Source organism: Haemaphysalis longicornis, unplaced genomic scaffold (genome assembly GCF_048455015.1).
Source record: "Haemaphysalis longicornis isolate Haplotype H1 unplaced genomic scaffold, Haemaphysalis longicornis Haplotype H1 scaffold_119, whole genome shotgun sequence".
Taxonomy (NCBI): domain Eukaryota; kingdom Metazoa; phylum Arthropoda; class Arachnida; order Ixodida; family Ixodidae; genus Haemaphysalis; species Haemaphysalis longicornis.
The window spans coordinates 532,684-555,039 of record NW_027526224.1 but is presented as its reverse complement, the minus strand read 5'-3'; the positions used below and the strand labels follow the sequence as shown (position 1 = coordinate 555,039).

General features: G+C 46.1%; 1 protein-coding gene across 1 annotated transcript in view; it reads left to right on the top strand.

Annotated features, from left to right (window-relative positions):
* Positions 1 to 22,356, top strand: part of LOC144161511 (2-oxoglutarate dehydrogenase complex component E1-like) — a 203,376-nt gene that overhangs the window by 66,824 nt on the left and 114,196 nt on the right. Inside the window, exons 8-9 of the mRNA XM_077692173.1 lie at positions 19,110 to 19,218; positions 19,907 to 19,977. Of these exons, the coding sequence (XP_077548299.1) occupies positions 19,110 to 19,218; positions 19,907 to 19,977 (180 nt within the window). The remainder of the gene's footprint in view (positions 1 to 19,109; positions 19,219 to 19,906; positions 19,978 to 22,356) is intronic.

Below are 22,356 nucleotides of genomic sequence, written 5' to 3'. Positions count from 1 at the left end.
GACGAGTAAAAGACGAAAAACTAGAGAAAAGCGAAATCAAATAAAGGCCTGATAGAGCGAGAGAGCAGTCCGACATGAATAGGGATTGGCGACGGACTGCGCTTGCACATTGTTGCCAGACAACGATTTACATTCTGCCAATGACCGCTATATAAGACGAGGGGTGACTTTTGTGCGGATTTTTTTGGAAAAAAACTCGACCTATATTCCGGTTTATACGGTACTCTTCACAAAAAAGCTGAAATTGATGTTTTATGGAAAGAAAAAGGCTGCAAAAGGCACTCCAATTTCAAGGCAAGGCATTCCAGAAGCCCCGTGTTAAAAAAAAACACGAAAGGCTACAACCCTAGCGACGTTTGATGAATGAAATCAATTTTTCAACTTCGGAATCCCTTTTCTCAAAACAATTTTTTTACCTCCTACCGTATTTATTCGAAAATAGGTCGAGCACGAATATAGGTCGACCCCCTAAAAATTGAAGTCGCCGAAAAAAAAATAATATATTCGATTATAGGTCGACCCATACTTTTAAGAAAAAAACTTGAGGAAACTTTTTAAAACTCCCATTTATTTACAACGCGGTCACTTCACTGGTCGGAGCCACACACTGCGTCGTCGTCGGAACTTGCGCCGCAGTTCATTACCCACCCCCGCCCCCGACTGGTTTTGAAGGCTGAACGGCCAATCCTGCCTCGCAGCGCTAACTGTTGAGCTTTGGTCTGAATATCTTCGCAAGACACTCGGTGTCCTTTCGCACGCTCCTCTTCCACGTGCAGCCGGAGTTTTTTCTCGAGAGCATCGTGCCTCCCACCACGAAACGCACGACGCAGTCCCCTACAAGCAAAAAGTTCGTCGTCCCGCTGTTTCCGCCATCCCCTGATCAGCTTTTCATTAACGACTAACTCTCGCTGAGCGGCGCAGTTGTTCAAGTTCTCAGCAAACAGGATCACCCGCCGCTTGACATCGACGTCCGACGTGACATCGCGAAATGCGCACGAGAAAAACGTTGTGTGCGGAAATCACAACGAAGCAAACACAAAGAAAGCGCATGAAACGGATAACGGGAGATAGCAGAGACAGTGAGCGAAGCAGGCAACGCCGTTCCGTTCACGAGGTGGCTACGCTAGGTGGCGAAAGTCACCTTACCCTTACCTCGCGCTAGCCGCTACCGCGGCTCCGAAGACACCAAGCCAAGCCAATCTGGCTCTCTAGCCCGTACGTAAGCTCGCTCGTGTCCGGTTCGGCTGCAGGTAATGCGCGATAGCCGGCAGTGACTGTGGGTGGTTTTCTTACGTTGATTGTTTTGTTATTTTTTCCTTTATTTTCTTGCTTGTCTTTGTACTAGATGCTCCGCGCTGCCGCCTCAAATTGAGGAGCGCCGGGCGCGACGGAGAAACGGATCGCTCGGTGCGCTCGCCATTTTTGATCACGGCTATAGGTCGAGGTTCTTCAGTCACGATTATAGGTCGACCCTCAATTTTTAAGCACATTTTCGGAAAAAAAAGGTCGACCTATATTCGAATAAATACGGTACGTTTCTTGTTTTAGTGATTTCTTCGTGACCTGTAGGTGTATTTTTGATTCTGTTTTTGCGTTACATTTCTTGATGAACAGTTCAGGTTGTGACAGTCATGGTTTTTCAGGTTTACTTTTTGTGAATTGTTTATTCAAATGCTCATTCGTTGTCTAAATGCCTGTTGTACATTCACCTCTAAAAAACTAAAAACTAAAAAAAATTTTGTGTAATAAAAGGTCTAAGACTGTCACGACCTCGTCCATTCAATTGGGAATACAAAGTACATTGAATAAGTTTTCTATTATGTTTTATAGGCCGCTAAAGCTCGGTACAAGGTGGACAGAAAGAAAATTTTAAAAATAAAAGGTTCTCAAAATATTACTTTGAAATTTTTTGGTGTTACAGTCGAACCCCGCTACAACGAACGCCGCTTCAACGAAATTTCCGCCTCAACGAAATATTTCCAATTCCCCATCAATTAGCCATAGAAGTCAATGCAACTAAGTCCTCGCCACAACGAATCATTTGTCTGGCTTGCTTTCGCTTCAACAAAATTTACGCCCGTTGGGGCTGGGTTTGAACATTTGTTTTACAATAAAATAAGCATAACGCCAGCTATATCTAACTTTCTATACGTTCAGGGCGCTTAGTTTCACCAAGAACGGGCGCCGCGCGCGCACACCGCCACCCAAAACAAAACAAACTCATGGGCGGGTGCCACTGTTTGCTGGTGATAATGATGTGGCTGGTCGTCTTTACATGAGACGCAGGCCCGGTTCGCCAAGCCGGAACTACGGCCAATCTGTGTCCAGTTGAAATCACGCGAATGTGCTCCGCTGCTGGCGCGGCGCCGTCATGCATGCGTTGTGAGCAGCTGTCCTTGCTGTTTTCCTTCTACCATTCTTCACAGCCAAGAGCAAAAATCACGTTTGCGTGTTTGGTCTTGAAGCCAAGTCATCCTATCTTAGTCTCGAGCGCACCGTCATGTTAAATGCAAGCGCGCGAGTCTTGCCTGCCAAGGTCAGTAGCTGCCGTGCCCTCTGAAAGGATAAGATAACGGCACTGCTCCTGCCACAAGCGAGCGGGGAGCTTCCGACAGCCTAGCAGCTATCTGCAAGTAATCAGCTCGGCGGACACGCCTTGTTCAATACGTTTTGCGCCTGCATTTCTTTAACCCCCCCTTGCGTGAAGGTAAAAAACAGATAAACATTGGTATGTTTGTTATGCGAATAAACATGACGTTATTCCGCGTCACTACTTTTTTCTAAACATTGTATTATGCTGCCAATGATGCGGAAATATCCGGGGCTGTTTTTCTTGCCCTTCCATGCTGTGTTGGGGCAGATTTCGCCTCAACGAATTTTAGCTTTAAACGAAATTTTTCGCACGTCCCGTCAATTTCGTCATAGCGGGATTCGACTGTATCACCAAAGCATTTCCAGTTGCTATGCTAATTTTCATCAAAATTCACAAAGAAATAAAAAGGTTGATTTCGAAACCCACATCCCCCCTTTAATTATTCGATATTCGATTCGATATTCGAAGCTAGATATTCGTATTCGAGAAATTTGATATTCGCACACCCCTAGCATTAACTCTTTCCTTACGGCGCCATAAGCCATCGGACGTGGAGTTCCGATGATTTCAAACGTCCCGCAAAAGCTGAAAACGGCACCTTGCGGACAACTAACGCCATCTGGTGTACTTATTGACGACTCATTTTTCGATTTTATTATGTTTTGTTGATATTTCGTGTGCAGATACCGCGCCAAGGGTGAAATTTGAACCCGCGATAGTGGCGAGTTGTGTGAAAACGGCATCCGCTTCACGGCGCACTCCGCAAAAGCGCACACCTGTGGCAGGGAGTTCGGCAGCTGCTGCTGCTGCTGCTGATTTTTCTTTTTTTTATTTACAAATACAGTTGAACCTCAATATAACGAACCTCGATTTAACGAAATTTGCGATATAACGAATTTTTTCAAGTTTTCTATCAAAATTTTGCTAAATCCATGTATTTTTATCTCGATTTTACGAAGTAATTTCGTGCGGCGCTTTCGATTTAACGAAGTCATGGCGAGAAACATAGAGATAATATACTGATTCTAGAGGGAAAGTGCACCGCTGAGCCAATGCATTGGAACCGTACGACACACAGTGGCAGACATGATACAACGATTTGAAGGTTGCCGGCTGAGCTTTTGCTTACTAAAAACGGCGAAAGCGATGGGTTGTAATCTGGCAACGTGCTACTGTGGCGTTTCCGCATCCGGCTAGCGAAGCATGCCGGGATTAATTGTAACATGGCGGACCGCTGGCCAGGCGGATTTTGTGTAGGCGGCGTCGACAGCATTGCGTAGTTTATCTCTTGAGGGTAGGTAACCGACGTGTTTTCGGTTTAGCGTACGTGTGACTTATATGTACTGAGACTATTTGAGCAAGATGTGACAACGCTCACACAAGACTTGCGCTCAAGCTCGAATGCGACTGATCGCATGCGCGAGGACGCCAAGGAGTCAGCTGTTCCGTACTGGGCGCACAGAAAAATGAATCTCCTTCATGGTCTCCGTGCATTTTGGCGCTGTGCCGCTTTATTTGCCATTCTGTGACATTTTGCAAGTTGCTCAATGCTTTTCAAACGACTGTGGCTTCAGCTCAATGTAAAACTTTTATTGACACAGACACACACAAAAAAAAAAAACATCGCATGGGCCAACGCTGATATTGCCGGTGAGTCGCGGCCCTTTGAAGCACAGGAACGAAAGAGCGCGGTTGATCGCAGGCCAACGGAGTGGCAGAGTGCATGCCAAAGGAGTATGCGAAATACAGTCAGCGGCAAGTCCCGTTTTCCTTTCTGTCTGTATTCGTCAAGCTCTAGCTGCTTTTCACCACTTCAAAGGGAAAGCTTGCGGGTCTGAATGCTCAGTATTGAATGGGCAGTAATTTACCGCACAGAGCGCGCGAGGAGAGAACACTGACTTATTGATTTATTGTGACTGATTAAAAAAGAAACCGCATTTCAATACCTATTTTTTCATCTACCTTCACGAACGATTGCGCGAAAGTTTGAAGCACGAAGAGCTGTAAGAAGTTCCATGAATAAAACAACTGGAACCGAACGATTATAAAAGCTCCTTTTATTTCTATCCAACGGGAACAATCGCTGGCTGCCACTCCATAGCCTGTAGTGAACTTGCGGTAGTCAAGGTCAGATCGGAATCGCTGTTCCGGCGTCAGTTCAGGGGCAATAGATAGGGTGCTTAATGTGAAGAATGACAGCCTCGCAAGCGCCCGGGGAGGCACTTGCTCAGCGCGTGCATCCGAGTTGTATAACTCGTATACGTTTTGCACGCACGCAGATCTGAGCCGGAGACTGCACACACACACTGCGCAAGTCAGGCGCAAGGGCCTCGCCACTTCCTAGCACACTTAAAAAAATCGAAACCAAAACTGAACTACGGACTTACTCTTTCTCCGCTAATTAGAGCTTAATCACACTAAAAATTTTTATAAAGCTAGTTTTAATTACTGAGGCAATTATTTGTAACTATTTTGCTTCAGTTCTTTGTTTTAGTTAAATAATTACGGCAGAACTTTTTAGAAGGCTGAATACAATTGATCTGGCAACCATGGGAATTGTATCATGTCAGCGCCCACGATTCGTACGGTCTCAGAGCTCGCTTTACCCCCCTGGCGAGAAAGGAAGAACGAAATTCCGGTCGAGGCACGTTTTATTTTGCCTCTCAGAGCCTACATTGAAAACATTCAGTACTCACATTAACTCTTAAAAGGCTAAAATGAAAGAAAAGCGGTGAATTATGCGGTTGACAACAATTAAAAGCGATGAAAGAAGCTGCTCAAAAACCGTGAGCGGTCATGGACGGTTTAATAGTGCGGCCACCATTTTGACGTCTCCATCGTTGCCTGCGCCAGTGCCCTCTATGCTTAGGCTGCCGAAGGCCGAAGCCTACTGCCTACTTCAAGTGTCTTTATCTACGCATCCTTGCTCACGGTACTGCTGCTCTAGGTTGTGCTCGCTGATAACCACATTAATATTTTGTTCGTCCATCATTAGATGAGTCTTATAAGCAGCATGAGCACTCCAGAAAGAAAAGTGTTCCGAACAAGAGCCTGAGGAAGTGTCGGTAAAACCGAAGGTCATTAAAGTGATGGATGCCATCGACGTTCTGCAGAGGCACGCAGGCGCACGCGAATGTTGAAGAGCAAGCCTTGTTAGCGCTGTCAGCATACGAGCGTCACGTAAAGCCCACCCTGGTCAAGAAACGCCAAGCACTGCTTACGGACTTCTTCACTACTGCTTGAACATCGAGTGTTGGTGGCAACAAATTGCTCTCCGAACGTGGTCAAAACGGGTTCATTAGACAGCTGCGATGCGGAGAAATCGGTTTCTTTAGGGCTCAGCGGGCATAAAAGTAATTGTTTAATCAGATTTGGCCTGAAGATATTTAATGTAAGCTTTCCGCTTTAGCGGGAGCACGTAAGCGCTGCTCCACAAAGTGAAGCGGTCCGTGTGTACTCCGCTCAACTCTCAATCATGGCTTTATCTCGAGTGTCGTGGTTGCATCACGCGCACATACTGCAGAGCCTTTGTGCATGAAAAAAGTATTTCGAAAGCTTTATAGCACCCTTCCGCTGTTGGCCCGCCGCACCCCTCAACGCCTCGCCTAAGCCTACCACTGAACGGACGAAAAGAGGCGTAACTTGGCGTAACTTCGAACCAGCACCTCGCCGGTTTCAAGTTCACGGGGCATGGACGTGGGTTCAATTGACTAACAGCAGCGTTTAGTAGTGACCGCAATGAAAAAAAGAAAAAGTGGAAGCCTAGTCTGCTATCATATTTAATTAGGCGTTACGGAAAAAGCACCGGTTTTACGACGACACGAACTACTGTCGGCTATCCGAATTCCATTGCCTAAGTGTTGAAGCTCTTCATTCACACAATTTTCGCGGCCAGTTTTAGTACAAATTTCTGTTAAGGGGAGAGGTAACTACATAGCAGTTATTTCTGAGCGATGGTCAAGGTTTTGAAACGTCAATAACTGGTTAAATTAACTGTAAAATTGAAACCTCGATTTTACAAAATTCTCGATTTAACGAAATTTTCGCCCGCAAGTACGACTTCGTTATATCGAGGTTTAACTGTACCTCAAAGACCCCAGTGGGCGGGGTTTTACATGAGGGGTGGATGAAAACAAAAGGTTACAAGTATAGGTACAGGTTACAAGTAAGCAAGTTTACAAGGTTACAAAATATAAGTACGAACGGTTTCGGTAGAAATGCTTAAAAAAGAGTGCACAATACAGAGTGAAAAACATGGCAAAATTAGTACAAATATTCTTCAATGGCCGCTTTCAATTCTTCAATACCCCAGCGGCAGTGATGACTCCACGAACGATGTGGATTCGCTAGATTTTAGTTCTGATGAAGACGCTCTCATTCAAATGCCTCAGACCGACATGTGCTGCCAGGTAGGTCCGTTTTTGACTTTGGGCTGTATTTATAAAAGAAACGGGCTTCCTATCTGATGACTGCGCCTTTACACATTGATGTGTAGGTGGGGATATTTTGCCAAATGCGCCGCGTCATATCGCGTTATCACCTTCATGATAGCCTTGCACTCGTGTCAGATTACCACTACAGAGCGATGCGCGACACTTCTCAAGAGCGTTGGTTTTTTTTTTTTTTCTGGTTTTTTACCACTAAAGTGAAAAGGATTTTGTGTCCGAACGCAAAAAAGTGTGCTTGGATGCATGACCGACTTACACTCAAGTGGCTTCGAGGAGTGGCACAGCCGTCAGTTCCGCTAGGTTGACGGGCCCACAAAAATACAAAACTTGGTGTACAGCGGTGATATATATATTGAATCATAGCCAAGAAATGTAGGAACAATTTGTATATCTTAGAATTCCTAAAATAATTTTTAAGCTCATTACAATCTTCTATATCCGTTACGTGTATACTTTCTTGTGCATTTTTTTCTGGTTATTTGACTAATAAACTGTAAGTAATTGTAACAAAGCTGCCGTTATGTGTTTGTAAGAGCAATCTATACACCATTTTCCATAAGCAGCCGGGAAAGGAGGAAAATACTCTCAAACCAGTTCTCTCGGCGGCCGACCAGCGTTGCCTGAGCGCGCTGGGCTGCTAACATCGCTCGGCGCGGTGTGCTCCGCTGCGTAGTTCAGGAGTATTTCGCACCGTGTGCTTAGTTTTTGCGGAACTTTCAACTGTTTTATCCAATGCTGCGATGCCGTTCAAGGCGAAAACGTCGCTTGGTCAGCACTGCGCGGTGGTGGTTTATTGAACAACCAGAGAAAGCGAGAAACAGTCGCTGACAGCACGCATGTGCACGACACTGCCTGGAGAAAATGCAGTGCGGTTGCGGCGTGTTTTTGCGGCATCGCTTCCCAACGCACACCGAGTTGAGATATCGGTGGATTCCGTTGATAAATCGCAACGACTTTGTACCAACGACCAACTCCAGGGTTTGTTGGGTGCACTTGGACGGCAAGCAGACGGAGCAAAATTTATTTATCACACGCAAAGCTGCGACAGGGAACGGAACCCCCTGAAATGTTAGAAGCAACTTTATCCTTTACAGTACAGCATTGATTGGTTAGTTGATTGATTGATTCATTCATTCATTCATTAATTATGGTGTTTAACGCCCCGACGCTTCATGGGTGATGAGGCGCGCCGCAGTTGAGGGCTGCGGGTTAATTTTGACCACTTGGGGATCTTTCCCGAGCGCCGATACAACACAACACTACAATAACTTCTGGTTCCTTGTAGTCAATTTAAAATACCATATATTGTTTTCTTTACAGCCGATTGGCATTAAACAATCCCCTTTTCATCTAATCTAACCTTTAAAATCACGGCGTTTCGTTTACTTTTTTTCAGGCCAACGCATTACACTGCCAAACAATATGAAAGGATAACTTTCTCCATCGCACACTGATGGTCGATAGCAGGATAAGCAGGCACCCAAATGTGGAAACGCAGCTCGAGATACGCGTGAACGCCGCATTTGGAAAATAGCTCAACCTGTTCACAACGCGGTCAAAGGAAAAGCTTCTAATCCTTTTGCTTTGCCACGGAATCTAAAGTACTATTACAATTACAAAACAGTTACTGCTGGTCGCGTAAAGCATTTGTGGTGCAAGCAGCGGTTTCACAAATGTGGGCTCCGAGCGACAGGCCACATGCGCTGCGCAAAGTTAGGTCAATCATGATCACGATCATGATCAACCAATATTAACTCGCCCGAACGTCAACCCTTTTGCTCAACCTTCGAATAGTAATTTGACTGGTTGTGCGGTCGTGTTATTTTTCCGCCCGGGTAATTTCGTTTCGTCAGTAACCGTCGTAAGTCTAGTTAAGAAAGATTGTATTGCATTGCAATGTCAACAGCGTAGCAATCGCCTCGTCGAAAGTCCATCGCGAGCACGAATTACCGGGACCCACATATGCTGTGCGCGCTCTGCATTCGACGTCCGCGCTTCCGTAAACATGACTAATCGGTGAACATAACAAGCACGGTGGGATTGAAAACACGTATTTACTCCCCGATATCGATTTCTATGTCAGTCGGTGCCATAGCGGTACGTTTGCATCGCGGAACTGCGGAGCACCACCGGCACCTGCTACTGCTGCTCGCAACAGCTGGGGTCAGAATTTCCCGCTCTGGCAGCAAATTAAAACCTAAAATTCGTCCGCCGATGATGATGAAAACAAAACAGAACACACAAACACAAGCACTGCAACCGCTAACTTAACGCCAAACCACTGCGGTTCACTCGGTAATGCACGGATACCGAGCAGACGCACGCAAAGAACGGCGCACTTAACAGCCCAGCGCGGAGGTTTCGGCGGTCGCTTCATAGACGGCGCTAGCGTCTGGTCAGAAAAAGCAAATGGCGGCGCCCACCTCTAGCAAGGAAAATGGTGTATAAGCTACAATTCCATGCATAGCAATGCTAAATGTGTCCACTAGCTCAAGAGAAAGAAATAGTTTTGTGGAAGAACTCAAAATCGGCCGTTTTTCCGCCGTAACGAAAGAGTTAAACCAGCCTGTGACTGGAGCTTGTGAGCAGGTTGAAGGAATCAGTAGTTTTTCATGGTGCAGGTCATATAAGCAGGTTATGTGAGCGTAGTCAATCCAGCAAGTTCCTCTGAAAGTCAACCGTTTCCTCCTTTTATGAGCATCCTTTTGTGTACAAGGTAGTGCTGTGTAACGAAATCAATTTTTGGGGTTCTGTGTTTGCTGAAAAATAATTTGTCTTCAGTAGTAAAGTTGCCCTTATACAGGATGTTTCACTTAAATTTAACCAAAGTTTAAAGAAATGTCGATGCATTCTAAGACGACTCAACCAAGTGCATGTTGCTCACTCTTGTATGTAGTTTGTCGTGCTATTTTTGTATTTTGCTTAATTAAACAATTAATCAATTTTAATTAGCTAATTTTCGAACCAACGAATCTAGGCAAAAAATCCCAATTGGAAAGTTGCAGAGTGGTTTTCAAAACGTCCGAATAAACAGTTTCTGTCTTTCTATGCATTGTGTATAGTGTTTTTCAGCCTATTGAAAATGCCCGCGAAATACAAGAAAAAAACACCACGTGACGTGACGGCTTGCGCGTCTTGATTGCAGTGCTCCCAAACGTTCCGTGCACAAACTGCCATATGCGTACTGCCGCTTAAAAAGTGACAGGGCAGATGACGAACCTGTTGATTCCGGCAGGACAAACAATAACCGCTGCGTCTGCTTATTGCTATTGACTATCTGTCGTGAGAGAAGCACATTGCTGGCGTAAATGGCGCAGCCAACGCCTACGTTGGTGTCCTGTCGCCTTTTAAGCAGCAGCGCGCTTTGTGCGGGGAACGTTTGGGAGCACTGCAATCAAGCCGCGCAAGTCAACATGGCACGTGTTTTTTTTTTTTTTTTTTTTTTTTTTTTTAATTTTTCGGACATCTTCAATAAGTTGAAAAACACTAATACTTAGTGGATAGAAAGACAAACTGTTTATTCGGATGTTTTGAAAGCTGCTCCGCAACTTTGTAATTGGGATTTTTTGCCTAGCTTCGTTGGTTTGAAAGTTGGCTCATTAAAATTGACTAATTATCTAATTTAATTAAGAAAAATACAAAATAGCATGAGAAACTACATACAAGAGTGAGCAACGTGCATTTAGTTGCGTCGTCTTAGAGTGCGGCGACATATTTTTAAACTCTGCTAAAGTTAGGTTGAACACTCTGTATAATGCCCCGCAAATGGCCTTTAAAAAAGCCCTGCAACTCTTTTTTTATAGGTACTTTTCTGGACCTATGTCGGTCCTTCATGTCGTTCAGATTCAGACGCAAAAAGGGTTATCAGGATCAGTGTGGTGATAAGAAAGTTATTCAATATTTATGTCTACAAATATAAGCAAATGCGGCACTGCCTATGTCACACCCGAAGCCTCCGGATATGACAACGCAATCCATCCTACAATTAGCCGAGCTTGCAATATTTTGTGTATGTCATTGTATCAACCAACACGAACCTAAATAATGCTTTGTCTGATTTTTTTTCTTAATGGGAGCATGAAACTTAACTGCGGTAGTAACAAGGACAGACACTACTGCTCGCTTTGAGTGCTTGTGCGCCCGTTCAAGCCATGTTACGATGAGCCACTTTCTATGCCATCAGCATCGTCCAGTGTCCGGCATCTGCGCTTCCTTAAAATGCATGCAAATCATCCATCGGCGTTCTATATGACGATGTTTGTGCTCGGTGGATATCAGCGTTGATGCCAGAAGTGGCGAAGTCAGTGAGCAATCACAAAGTGGATGGCAGATTCGGTGTTTTCAGTCCATCTTGAGCATCTTGATGTTTGGAGACTTGCTTTTGCGCTGGGGAGCACCATTCTGTTCACCGAAAAACAATCGCCTTTTTACAGCGAAGCTGTTAGCCTCTTGTTTGTCGGAAAATTTCGTGTGGTGAACTAAAAACCCGGGTAGGACCCAGCAGTTTTCGCCCAAGACGCCGAGCGCATGCGTCAGGCTAATCAGGCATGCAGCATAGAGCTCAGTGCTATTGTGAAGAAAAAAACCACAAAACAAGCATCGAAGCCGTATGATTAATGATAAGGCGCCGGTAGACAATGGGAACCCGCTCCCCCCCCATGTGTTCTGGTAAAGATTAGGTTTGCAGCTGCTCTCGAAAGGGGAGTGGGGATGATGTTATTCGAGGGATGGCACATGCATCAGGCTAGGCAGGACCCAGCAGTTCTCGACCAATACGCCGAGCGCATGAGTCAGGCCCCAGCATTTATCGAGGAACATTTCATACCCTCGCCCACCAGCATATGCAGTGGTTTACAACAGATATGCTGGGCATTTACTTGCGCACGGCAGGTAGGGTCGCCACCTTTTCCCGAAGAAAAAACCGGCCCTTCGGGGGGTGGGTTTGCTATATAGGAGGTTGAATGTGTGTTAAAAAACAGACGTCACGTTTTTTGTTGTTTTTTACATGCAATGCCATTTATTGTAGTGTTTTCCTGTAGAGAAGTCCACACAACGTTTGTACTGAAAGTGATTGAGATTTTGGTTATTCTCTGAATGTGCTGCAGTGAAAAGTAACCGCACTTGCTGACCACGCCGGTGGCATTTCGTTGTTTTGTTCCTTTCTTCGGTACCCTTACATCTCGGGAATCGCGCTCGGCCACGTATTTTCTCGGCTTGCGTCCCTGTGCACAGCTTGTCGACACATATTTATCATCATAGTTGCTGTATGGGCGCTTACAAAAAGCCAAAAAGTAATACCCGCGGCACGATGGCCAAAAAAACTGGCCAATGCCAGCCGGTTTTAAGAACAGGCCGGCAACCGGCCAGCTGTTTAAAAAACCGGTCGGGCCGGTCCAAAACCGGTCAGGTGGCAACCCTAAAAGCGGGATGGCGTCCTTTTTTTTTTTTTTTAAATTTCTCGTAGCAGCAATCGGCTGTTATGAGACAAATTCAACCACGCTATTTTTGTTGGAAAGCTGTTGCCAAAGACGACTGCAATTCTGTAGGGGTGCATTCCTTGGCTTGTGTCGAGGAGATCGCAACTGTGCGATAGCTTTTTAACGAGCTCTGGCTTAATTTCTTGTAGTATTAGCACGACGGGGCTCATCTGCAAGATCGGTTCGCGATAAACAAACTTTATCACTGCCAAAATTTCTGAAAAACGACAAAAACTACACACACACACATGAATACTCGTTGACTCCCAGGCATTGTAATGCCAAGTTCTTGAACTTTGACGCATTGTTGGAATGGCTGAGTGGTTAACGCACCAGACTTTGCTTTTGAAGGTTAGTAATTCAACCCCGCGGAGGCTGCTTTTCTTTTTTTTTTTTTTTTTTTGTGTATCTCACAAGTTCTTTTTTTTTAAAACAGTACAGTCAAAACCCCGTCTAACGAAAGCCAATCATACGAATTTCCCGATCTAACTAGCATATTGGGATTCCCCTGCAGGTACCTACATGGTTCAATGCTTTTATGAACTCGAATGACATAAATTCAGTGCTATTCCCAATTTAATTAAGTATTTAGAGAAACAGACACATTTAAAAAAGGAACAATTGCAAATGTGCTTTGTCAGGACGCAACAAAGAACAAAAAACAAAAACAAGGCATGCAGTTTGGTTTTTGCGGAGCTCTACGGGATAAACTCAGCAGTTCCGTGTCTGCAGACCACAGGTGCATCCAGGCCAGCATGCTTTCCACAATCTTGAAGGGAAAAGATGTCGTCATCTATGCCACTCATGGAATTGCGTTGAAGATGAACCTGAAGACCACCCCGCACAAGAAGCTGAAGGAAGCTCTGTCTTCGTGGTTCAAAGATTGTATGCGAGCCAAGAACGTTCTCCTCAGCGGGGAAGTGGTACAACAAAAAGCGCTGTGTTTCGCGCGTCTGCTGGGGGGCGACGACTTCAGGGAAAGCACCATTTGGCTTATTTTCACTGCGGAGTTTTAACACATCGGTAAATTATTGGCAGGTGAGCGCTGCGGCCGCCGCAATAACAGTGTCATGGTAGCTGCTGGGAGGTACCTCCCTTTAGGCATTCCGTAGAATTTATGGAATCAACTGCTTGTAAAATAACAGTCCCGATTTTATGAAGTTTTCAATTTAAAGAAATTTTTCGTGGTTTTGGGTGACTTCGCTAGATAGGGTTTAACTGTATATGCGACTGTTTCGTGTCCTTCTGTGAATCCACAAGTGGAGTTCACGTCAAGCCTCAGTAGGAAGGTAGCGCACACACTTCACACTTTGAATCACTCACGGCATTGTTCTTCAAGGTATAACTCTTCCTATGAACAGCCAAAAATATCTTGAAGAGTATAAGAAGTTCATAAAGGCAAGCCTAGTAACACACATCAACGCAGCGACGGGCAGGCTACTCAGCGGCCTCTTCTTTCTACTCGTCAGCACTGAATCGGCGTAGTTGTCGCAGTGCTGCCAAACGACGCCGTCAAGATACGCGGAAAAGAGCTTCCCAGGTCAGACAGGCACAGCCTTAAAACTTCCGGAATGCGGTGTTTTTTGCTGCCCTCACTGGTCTTGCAATGCGTCGTCAGAGTGAATGGGAAGCTGGCAGCAGTCTCCCAGTTTTCGAGACAGACAGAGAAAGAGCAACCTTCAATTTACGGGGGTATGAGGGTCTTAAAACTAACTTTTTTATTTATATGTAGAAACTTATGAAAATTTGCACACAAATGTATTTTTCTCTGTAAATTTCAAATATGCAATTTATTTCAGCTGCGGCTGTTAGTTTGAAAGTTATCATGCAAAGTCTAAACTGTAATTAGGTAATTTCTTACGCAGCTTTAATGAACTTTCGCATTGCATTTTGTAGCTTTTTATTACATGAATTGATAGCCAGAGAGTTCCCATACCTGATGACATTCTTCGTTTTTCTCTAAAGTCATGGCATCCCAAAAAAATATGTCAAGTACAAAAGATGGCAGTATTCGATATTTTGGCTCATCAAAATAACTGCAAGTCATTATTTATGCATGGCCAAAATAGAAAAACTAAGAATGTCATCGGGTACCTCAGGTTGTACTGCAAAAAAATGGTACCAAGATTGACCTTATGTAGAAAAAGAATTTTCCAAAAAGCTGCGTAAGGCTGAGTTAAACGACCAAAAATATGAAACTGAGAAAACTGCATTTGAAGTTTGGCCATGTGTTATGAAATGAATGGTCTGTAGTGTAACTGCAGTATTTCCCTGTAACAAAGGCATGGTCTCCCCATTCCCAAATCTGTCTTTGAATTCCAAAAGTGTCAACTACAACTGGAGATACCAGAGGCCAAGTAATGTACACCATCAGGAATTCAGCAAAATTTATCGACTTCAAATCGGTTGGTGTCTTGCTGGCGTTGTGAAATCTGGTGTTGTCTCGTTGGCATTGTGAAAACTGCAGCAGTCCTTTGTAAACTGGCATCATTCGTTACAGTGCACTTTGGTACCCAGAATATTGGGTACGGCAGAGGAGGGAGGGGTGAAACTTGCTTCAGATGCCCCCTATTTTTTGTTCTTTGGTGAGGCTATTTTAGTCGTGGTTTTTTTTTTTTTTTTGCACAGGAAGTTTGAGAGGATACAGGGGTGGGACACTGTGCAGTGCGTTCTCTGCAAATGCATCACGTCGTTGGCCCTGAAAAGAGCCTTTTGGGGGGAAAAAAAAAAGTAGCCGAGCTTTGTTGGCCTATGGCAGTATAGCAGGAAACGTTCGGGCGATCCTGTGACAAAACACTGAGCTTTGATTTCACAACACTGAAGTTTTAAGTGGGAGGGGGGCTTTCACTAGTTGCAGAAGGCTTGCTGTACCACTCCAATGAGTGACGATCGTCCCCTGGTCATCCACGTGCCATCAAACATGACATCAATGTTGTTTGGCAGCTGAGCAAGGTCCCTGTGCAAGCCCTTGATGACACACACTATCTGCTTCAGAGTCACGCCGACCAATGGGAGGCATCAGATGACGAACTCAAACCGCGCGCGCGCTCCAGCCAATCGGCGGCCCAGAAGGCGCCTTCGGAAAACTGGCAAGGGCGGTCGTTATATTCAAGCGACGCCATTTTGAGATGTCTCAAAATGCGCTCAAAGAAACAAGCTTCAAAACAAGGCCAAGATGGCGGCGATCGGTGAGCTGCTTCGCCTGCGGCGCGCACGGGAATTTGAAACAACTTTTGCCCGATTCGAGGCATTTCATGGCCCCCGAGGCATTTCAAAACATGATTTTAGAGTATTTCCTAATGGAATTTAGCGTTGATATTTTGAAGGCAGGTGCTTGAAGGTACAGTTCTTCCAAAAATTGGATTTTCTCAAAATCGACATTTTGGCCATTTCTGACCATTTTAAGACCCGCATCCCCCCTTAAAAATTCAATAACTCCTTTCATTTTTGCACGGACCTTGATAACTCTTTTTGCGCTTATCTCTACATGACATGAAGAACAAACATAAAGCCTGAAAAGTACCACAAAGAAAAGTGTTGCAGGGTGGCTTTCAAGGGTAAAATAAATTATAGTGGTGACGGTAAAGTTGAACCGAAGGGTTTATATGAAAAACATTTTATTGCACTTGTACAGTAAAAGCTCGTTAATTCGAACTCGAAGGGGACCATAAAATTGTTTGAATTAAGTGAAGTTTGAATTAGCAATGAATGGACTTTGCATCACACTGCATGGGCAGTACACAAAAAAGCCACCTCTGGACTTGTTATCATGCATTAGGCGCTGCTAGATGTTTGTGGCAGCTGATTTTGTAAATAATTTTCATGGAACTTGAATAGCGAATGGCATCTGTGGCGCCCATTGCAGAACCAAAATAGGCTGTCGCAGCAGCGTGGCGCGTGCGCCATGCTGTTTCTTTTTTGTTTGTTTGTTTCGTTATTTTGCATCTCTAGTAAATTTGGTTTGGTTTGGATTTGCAACACATTGTAATCACTCTGGACCGACATCTTCTGCGAAGAGCGACGGAAACCAGCGGATTCCAGTTCGAATTAACTGCTCTGGAATGCAATGCATTCGAATTATCGAGAGTTTTCCCCCATTGAAATATACAGGGCTGTCCTGGGACCGTGGCATCAGTTTGAATGAACCGGAAGTTCGAATTAATGCGCTTTTACTGTAGTTGCTTTTTTAGCATAACTTGAAAATCTCTGCACAGTAGTGAAGCAAGTGGTTTCAATTTTTGCGGGGTTGTGCTGTGGCATCGGTATTTTTTTTAGTGTTCTGAAGTTGTTCTTGATTTTCTTCTTCGGCATGGGTATCAAGGAGGTGTAGTGTTCTGGGGTGTCAGATCCACATGCCTATGTGCACCAGCAAAATCACTGTGGCCTTCTGCTGGCACTCAGCTCGTCTTGCTTCGAAGGTTTCATGAAACAGTTCTGAGAGGCTGCTTACTGAGCGTGCGTGGCTGATGGAGCATTTTGGAGAAGTGAGCGAGAACTGGTACTTGCCACATATGTAACAAGTTTTCCCAAAGTAATGTGTGGTTTGAAAAATTCATTAATTAATGCAGGAAAAAAAGGAAGTTACTTCAAAAGAAATGAATGGAATCGGCTGCTGATTGTCTTGTTTTGTGCAGAAAGGTTTTTTGCAAGCTATCTTGAGCCAGTCTAGTGGGTTCCCTTTTTCTCCTTTTTGTTCATGTGGGCAAAGAAGTACATGTTACGTTGGCCTGGCTCAGTCGGAGGCATTCATTTTGTGGGCGCTGAGACTGTCGGCCATTGGTTTCCGATTTGCCAGCCTGAAAATAATTTTTGGTGTTGTCATTTTCTTATGTCATGCGCTTATGTGCCGAGGTTTTGTGCCATCTTTAGCATGTTCACTGCGTCGTGAGTCACCGGTGGGTAACGGCCTGTGCTCCTCCTACGCGGCAGCCAAGTTACAAGCATGTGGATGCGATAACTTCACAGGGATATGATCTTGTTGCATGAAATTATAAATGGCCAGAGAATACTTTTGTGCTGTGAAATGGCGTGACCCACCGGTGACGACCCATGATGCACTTAAATGAGAACGTTTTCATGCTGCATGTGGTGCGACTCACCGGGGACCCACACTCGAGAACACTCGGTGATGTGCTGCCATCTGAGGACTGAAAATGCAACTAATGTATATTTATACATTTATTGCATTGGATGTGGGGCAGCACTACCGTAAAATACCGATCAAGCGCCCCCACCCATGCAAGCGCGCCCCAAGCATTTTCTCGGAATTTAGAATTTCTGTACACGACCAAGCAAGCGCGCCCCCCTCCCACTTCCCGCCATTCCGAAAGCGTTTTTTTTTTTCCTTCCCGCCATTCCGAAAGCGTTTTTTTTTTCCCTGGCTTTTGGATGCCACAGTGTTCAAAGCCGATGCCGAATTCAATACAATCCGAGTCGTTGCTGCTACGAGAACGCGTTACCAGTCATAGCCGCCATTTTTTCGGGAGCGGTTGTCTTTGTTCACTATGCATTCGTACACGGTAAAAAGGAAGCTTGAAGTAGTGGACTGGCATGGGAAAAATGGCAGAAACGTGCACCTCACTTCTCGCATGTTCAAATAGGACGGTAAAAGGATACGTGAGTGGGATAAGAACTATGAAGTTTTGCTGCAACAAAACTTCATTGTCCCCGAGGGCCCTGACGAGCTGCAGACCGAGGGCCTGAACCTTATTTTGGATCGAATTCTGAAGAATTGTTTTGCGGATTTAACAGTGATTGAAGTGAATGTGAAAATTTACGTTTTTAGCATTGCCTAGAAGTGTCATGACTCACAAATAAACAATTTTCATAATGAAGGCTACAGCGCCTTTCTCGCGATCGCCGCCATTTTGTGCCGCCATCTTGAATTTGGGGCCCAATCCGAATAAGGGCCCCCTCTCTATCTCTAAGCCAATTATCTATAAGTTTTGGGGGGGCGCTTGCTCGGTATTTTACGGTATTGTTTTCAAGGAGCAGCGTGGTGGCCTATTTCTCTGTTGGGTTGCTCGCCAACATATGGCCGCAGTTTTTGAAATACGTTTCATTCATATTTCCTGCTGCTCGCAAATATTCTAACATTTTTCAAAGAAATGTGCCGAACGCCAGCAAGAAAGATTGCAGCACCATCTCTTTTGGAGCAAATGAAACAGGCAAAGGCGTGTGACCCACCGGTGGGTCACGCCATACCTGGGAGATATGCCGAATGGCCCACTGGTGGGTCACTCTGCAAGTAAAACGGGACCTATAGAAGGCATGCCGCAGTGAACAGTTAAGTGAGGCTTTGGAACTTCGTCTCAGTTACCTTCAGCCCTGAGGACGTTGTAGTTGGGGGTGTTGTTGGGGGGTCTCACTGCGAGCTCCTGAAGCACGTTCCCAAAGCACGTTGGCCGCTGCTTGTTATGCAGCAAACCTTGTTAGCAGTTTTTCACAGCTGAGCTAGCTGGCACGTTGTGTGTGGTTGCTTGTGCTCTGCTTTGCACTTGATGGAGACAGACAGGGCTCTGCTCGGTGGACCTGTCTGTTTTCCCTGGATGCCTGTGCAATGGCTGCTGCCACTGTGCCCCCTGTGTGCAGGGCTCCGGTGATGTCAAGTACCACCTGGGCATGAGCCACGAGCGCCTCAACCGGGTTTCCAACCGCAACATCAAGCTGGCTGTGTGCGCCAACCCCTCGCACCTCGAAGGTGGGCCACTCTCTCTCCTTCCTGCCTCTTCAAGGGAATTCTTCTTCACTGGGTGTGGTGAACATTTGGTTCGCTGGCTGATCGTATGCTTCTCTACTTGGTATGCCCTCCTACTGGGACACATTTGACCCTCGTTATTTTCATCTTACTTAAGTCTTGTTGCTTATTACAACCAAATTAAGTTGTTCTGTCAGGGTTTCAAGCTTTAATGGGAGTCAAATTAACAAGTCAACTGCATCCGTACTGAAGAAGATCCAATCCAAAAGCCTTGAGCAAACTTTAAATCAACATCTGGAACTTCTTCCTGTGCAAAGGCTGGGCCATTACCATCTCCCAAGGAGACGAAATATTCAAGCACTATTCCAGCTTTGCAAACACACTTGGCACATTGGCCTTGGCACAGATACCATGCGATGTGTGGTTAGGTGTGGCGCCAAGCTGGGCTTGTGGGAAGTTGGTAAGGGGCCAGCCTTGCATGTGAGCTCCTTCTTCCTCTTGGCAATTTTCATCCTGGAAGGCAGCGGCAATTGCGCATACCGCCCACTGAAGCTTCAGGTACCATGATGCTCATTTTCCTTCCCAGGAGCCTCCTTGCCCACCCTGCTTGTTTGAGCAAAAAACAATTGCTGTGTACGAAGTGGTTGCATTGCACAGAGCGTTTCATCTGCCGACGCCCTTTTCTCTGCAGGTGTGGATCCGGTGGTGCAGGGCAAGACCAGAGCGGAGCAGTTCTACCGGGGCGACACTCAGGGCAAGAAGGTGCGTTCACTAGTGGTGATCCCCTGAAGGTGGTTATTGTTTCGCTTTAGAAAGGGGGCCAAGCTCGATCATTTTTGTTTTCGCTATTTCCGCTCAATTTCGCTTTCACTTTCGCTCTTGTTCCTCCCAGAAGGTCCCACCAGTCGGCATCCTCCAAAAGACTATTGTCGTCAGTGCCGCTTACGGAGTTTAAAATTCCTGCCACTTTGAAACCACAGAGCAAGATATAAAGAGGAGCACCGGCTGTGGCCCAGAAAAAATAATTTGCTCGGGCCAATAATGTCCTCGCGCCGCCGGCCGCCCAGCTTTCCCTTTGCTCTCTTCTTCCTTCGTTCGCCCACTCGTCGCTGTGCCTCTGTACATGGCTCTTCCTTTCTTCGCTGTCCCCAGAGGCGTCTTTTCTTTCGCAGTGACGTCTGTCTTCTGCCTGTCCTACTATGCAGGAGGAATGCGTGCACGCGCGGAATTTAAACACCCGTGCACAGCCGCAATACACAGCGCAGATAATCGCACGCCACCGCATACTGGTTCAGCTGTCTCACCCCTGTACATGTGATGTGATGCGATGCGATCAGAAGACCAAACCTCGTGTGAGTCAGTCAAAGCTCAACAAGTCAAAGTTCAAAGTGTCCGTGAGTCAGTCCAAACCAAGACGACAACCAAGGAATCCCTCGCGAGAAAGCTGCGCGTTCAAAAATTGTCGCCATGAGATGGCAGGGAGCATGGATTTTTGTTCGGCATGCTATCAGTCCTTCAATGCTTTTCTGGTTATGAAACTCCGCCGTCACGCTAAAGGAGAGCTTTGTGTACTGCCCAAGAAGGCCGCGCCGCAGCACTGGCGTTGATCGCAGGGCAGCCAGGATAGTGGTAGGAGAGGAGTACATCGCGGAGCAGACGGTCCCTGTGGCATTAGCAGGGCTCGTTCGCTTTACCTGCGGTGTACTGCCGAAATGAACCGATTATTTTATCAGTACTGAAAATTGTTCTGTGAACGGTCATCTTGCTCCATTCCTGGCTGCCGTTATGGCTAGAGGAAATGACGAGAAGGTGTCGCTATTTCGCTTTCCTTCTGATGACGAGCTGCATGCAAGTTGGAAACGTGCCATTCCCTGGAAAGAAGTCTGGAGATTTAGTTTTGACTCACCGCATGCTCGTGTGTGTGAAAAACGACACTTCGGTTGTCGGTTGCCTTTACGAGTGCATTGTGAACGGAGACGTCAAGTGCCGAGGTGGCCTTGAAACACCAGTGGAATGCCTCTCTAGTTGTCTGGCATAATGATCACAGTAGAGCATGCAAAGTGCAGGTACATTCTGGGGTTATGCTCGCTGCGAGGTAATTTGTGGGGCCAGAAGGGGGTCGCATCTGGGGAAGTTGTGCAGTCCAAGGTAAGCAGGGAATTTCAAATTTGTTATGGGTCTACACTCTGTCACCTTGACGGTAGAGGTATGTGACGGAGTGACAACTTTTGTAATGCATGCATCATGTTGCTAAAGATGGGAGTTTCATAATGTACAGTAGAATCTCGGTGATACGATTCTGGGTGATACGAATTTCGGGATGATACGAATTTCTGAAAAGTCCCGGCAAAATTGCATTGTTTGCAATGGGAAAAATTTCGGCTGTTACGAACGGACCTGCACGGCCCGGCGGATGATACGAACGAGCCGGCGAGGCGCCCGACTGCCGAACAAGCAAGTGACGGCTCTCTCCCCATTTGTCACTCTTCTTTCTCCAGAAACGGCCGGGCTGTTGTTTTCTGCTCGCGAAAACGCGCCCCACACGCCCCATGCGCGCCGCAAAACCTCTCGCGCGCTGCGGCCGGCGGCGGCAACATGGCGGTGGCTTCGGCCGCGAAGTGGCACGGCCGCTTGAGCGACTGCTTCTAGCCGCTCTTTAAAATGCCGCTCAAGGCAGACACGAAGTTTCTTGTGCAGTAAAGGAGCTGATAACGTTGGCGAAAACGGTACTATAAAACACCATCCGCGCCGCTAGTGAAAGCGCCCATAAAATATCTGCCGGAGTGCTAAGTCTAAACATCTCGGGCGGAGCCAGCGGGCTGTCTTAGCGTTTCGCAAGTCGTCAGCGTCTTTTTCTGACCGAGGTAGGAGATACCACGGGCGTGAAATCGTCAATGCGACCTTGAAAATACAGCGCGCGCAAAGCCGAGGCGTGCGAATCGCGTGCAAAAACGCACCATGCGGTTCACGCTTGACTGTTGCGGCGTGTAGCGAGCTTGGACACCGGGAGTGAGGGGACAAGTGCGAAGCTAGGCGAAGCGTTACGCGCTCCAGAAAGGACTGCTTTGTGACGTGGGGGTTTAAAAAAAGCAGAGAAAATCATGGATTTGTTCACGTGAAAGTAGGAAAAGAAATAAACGA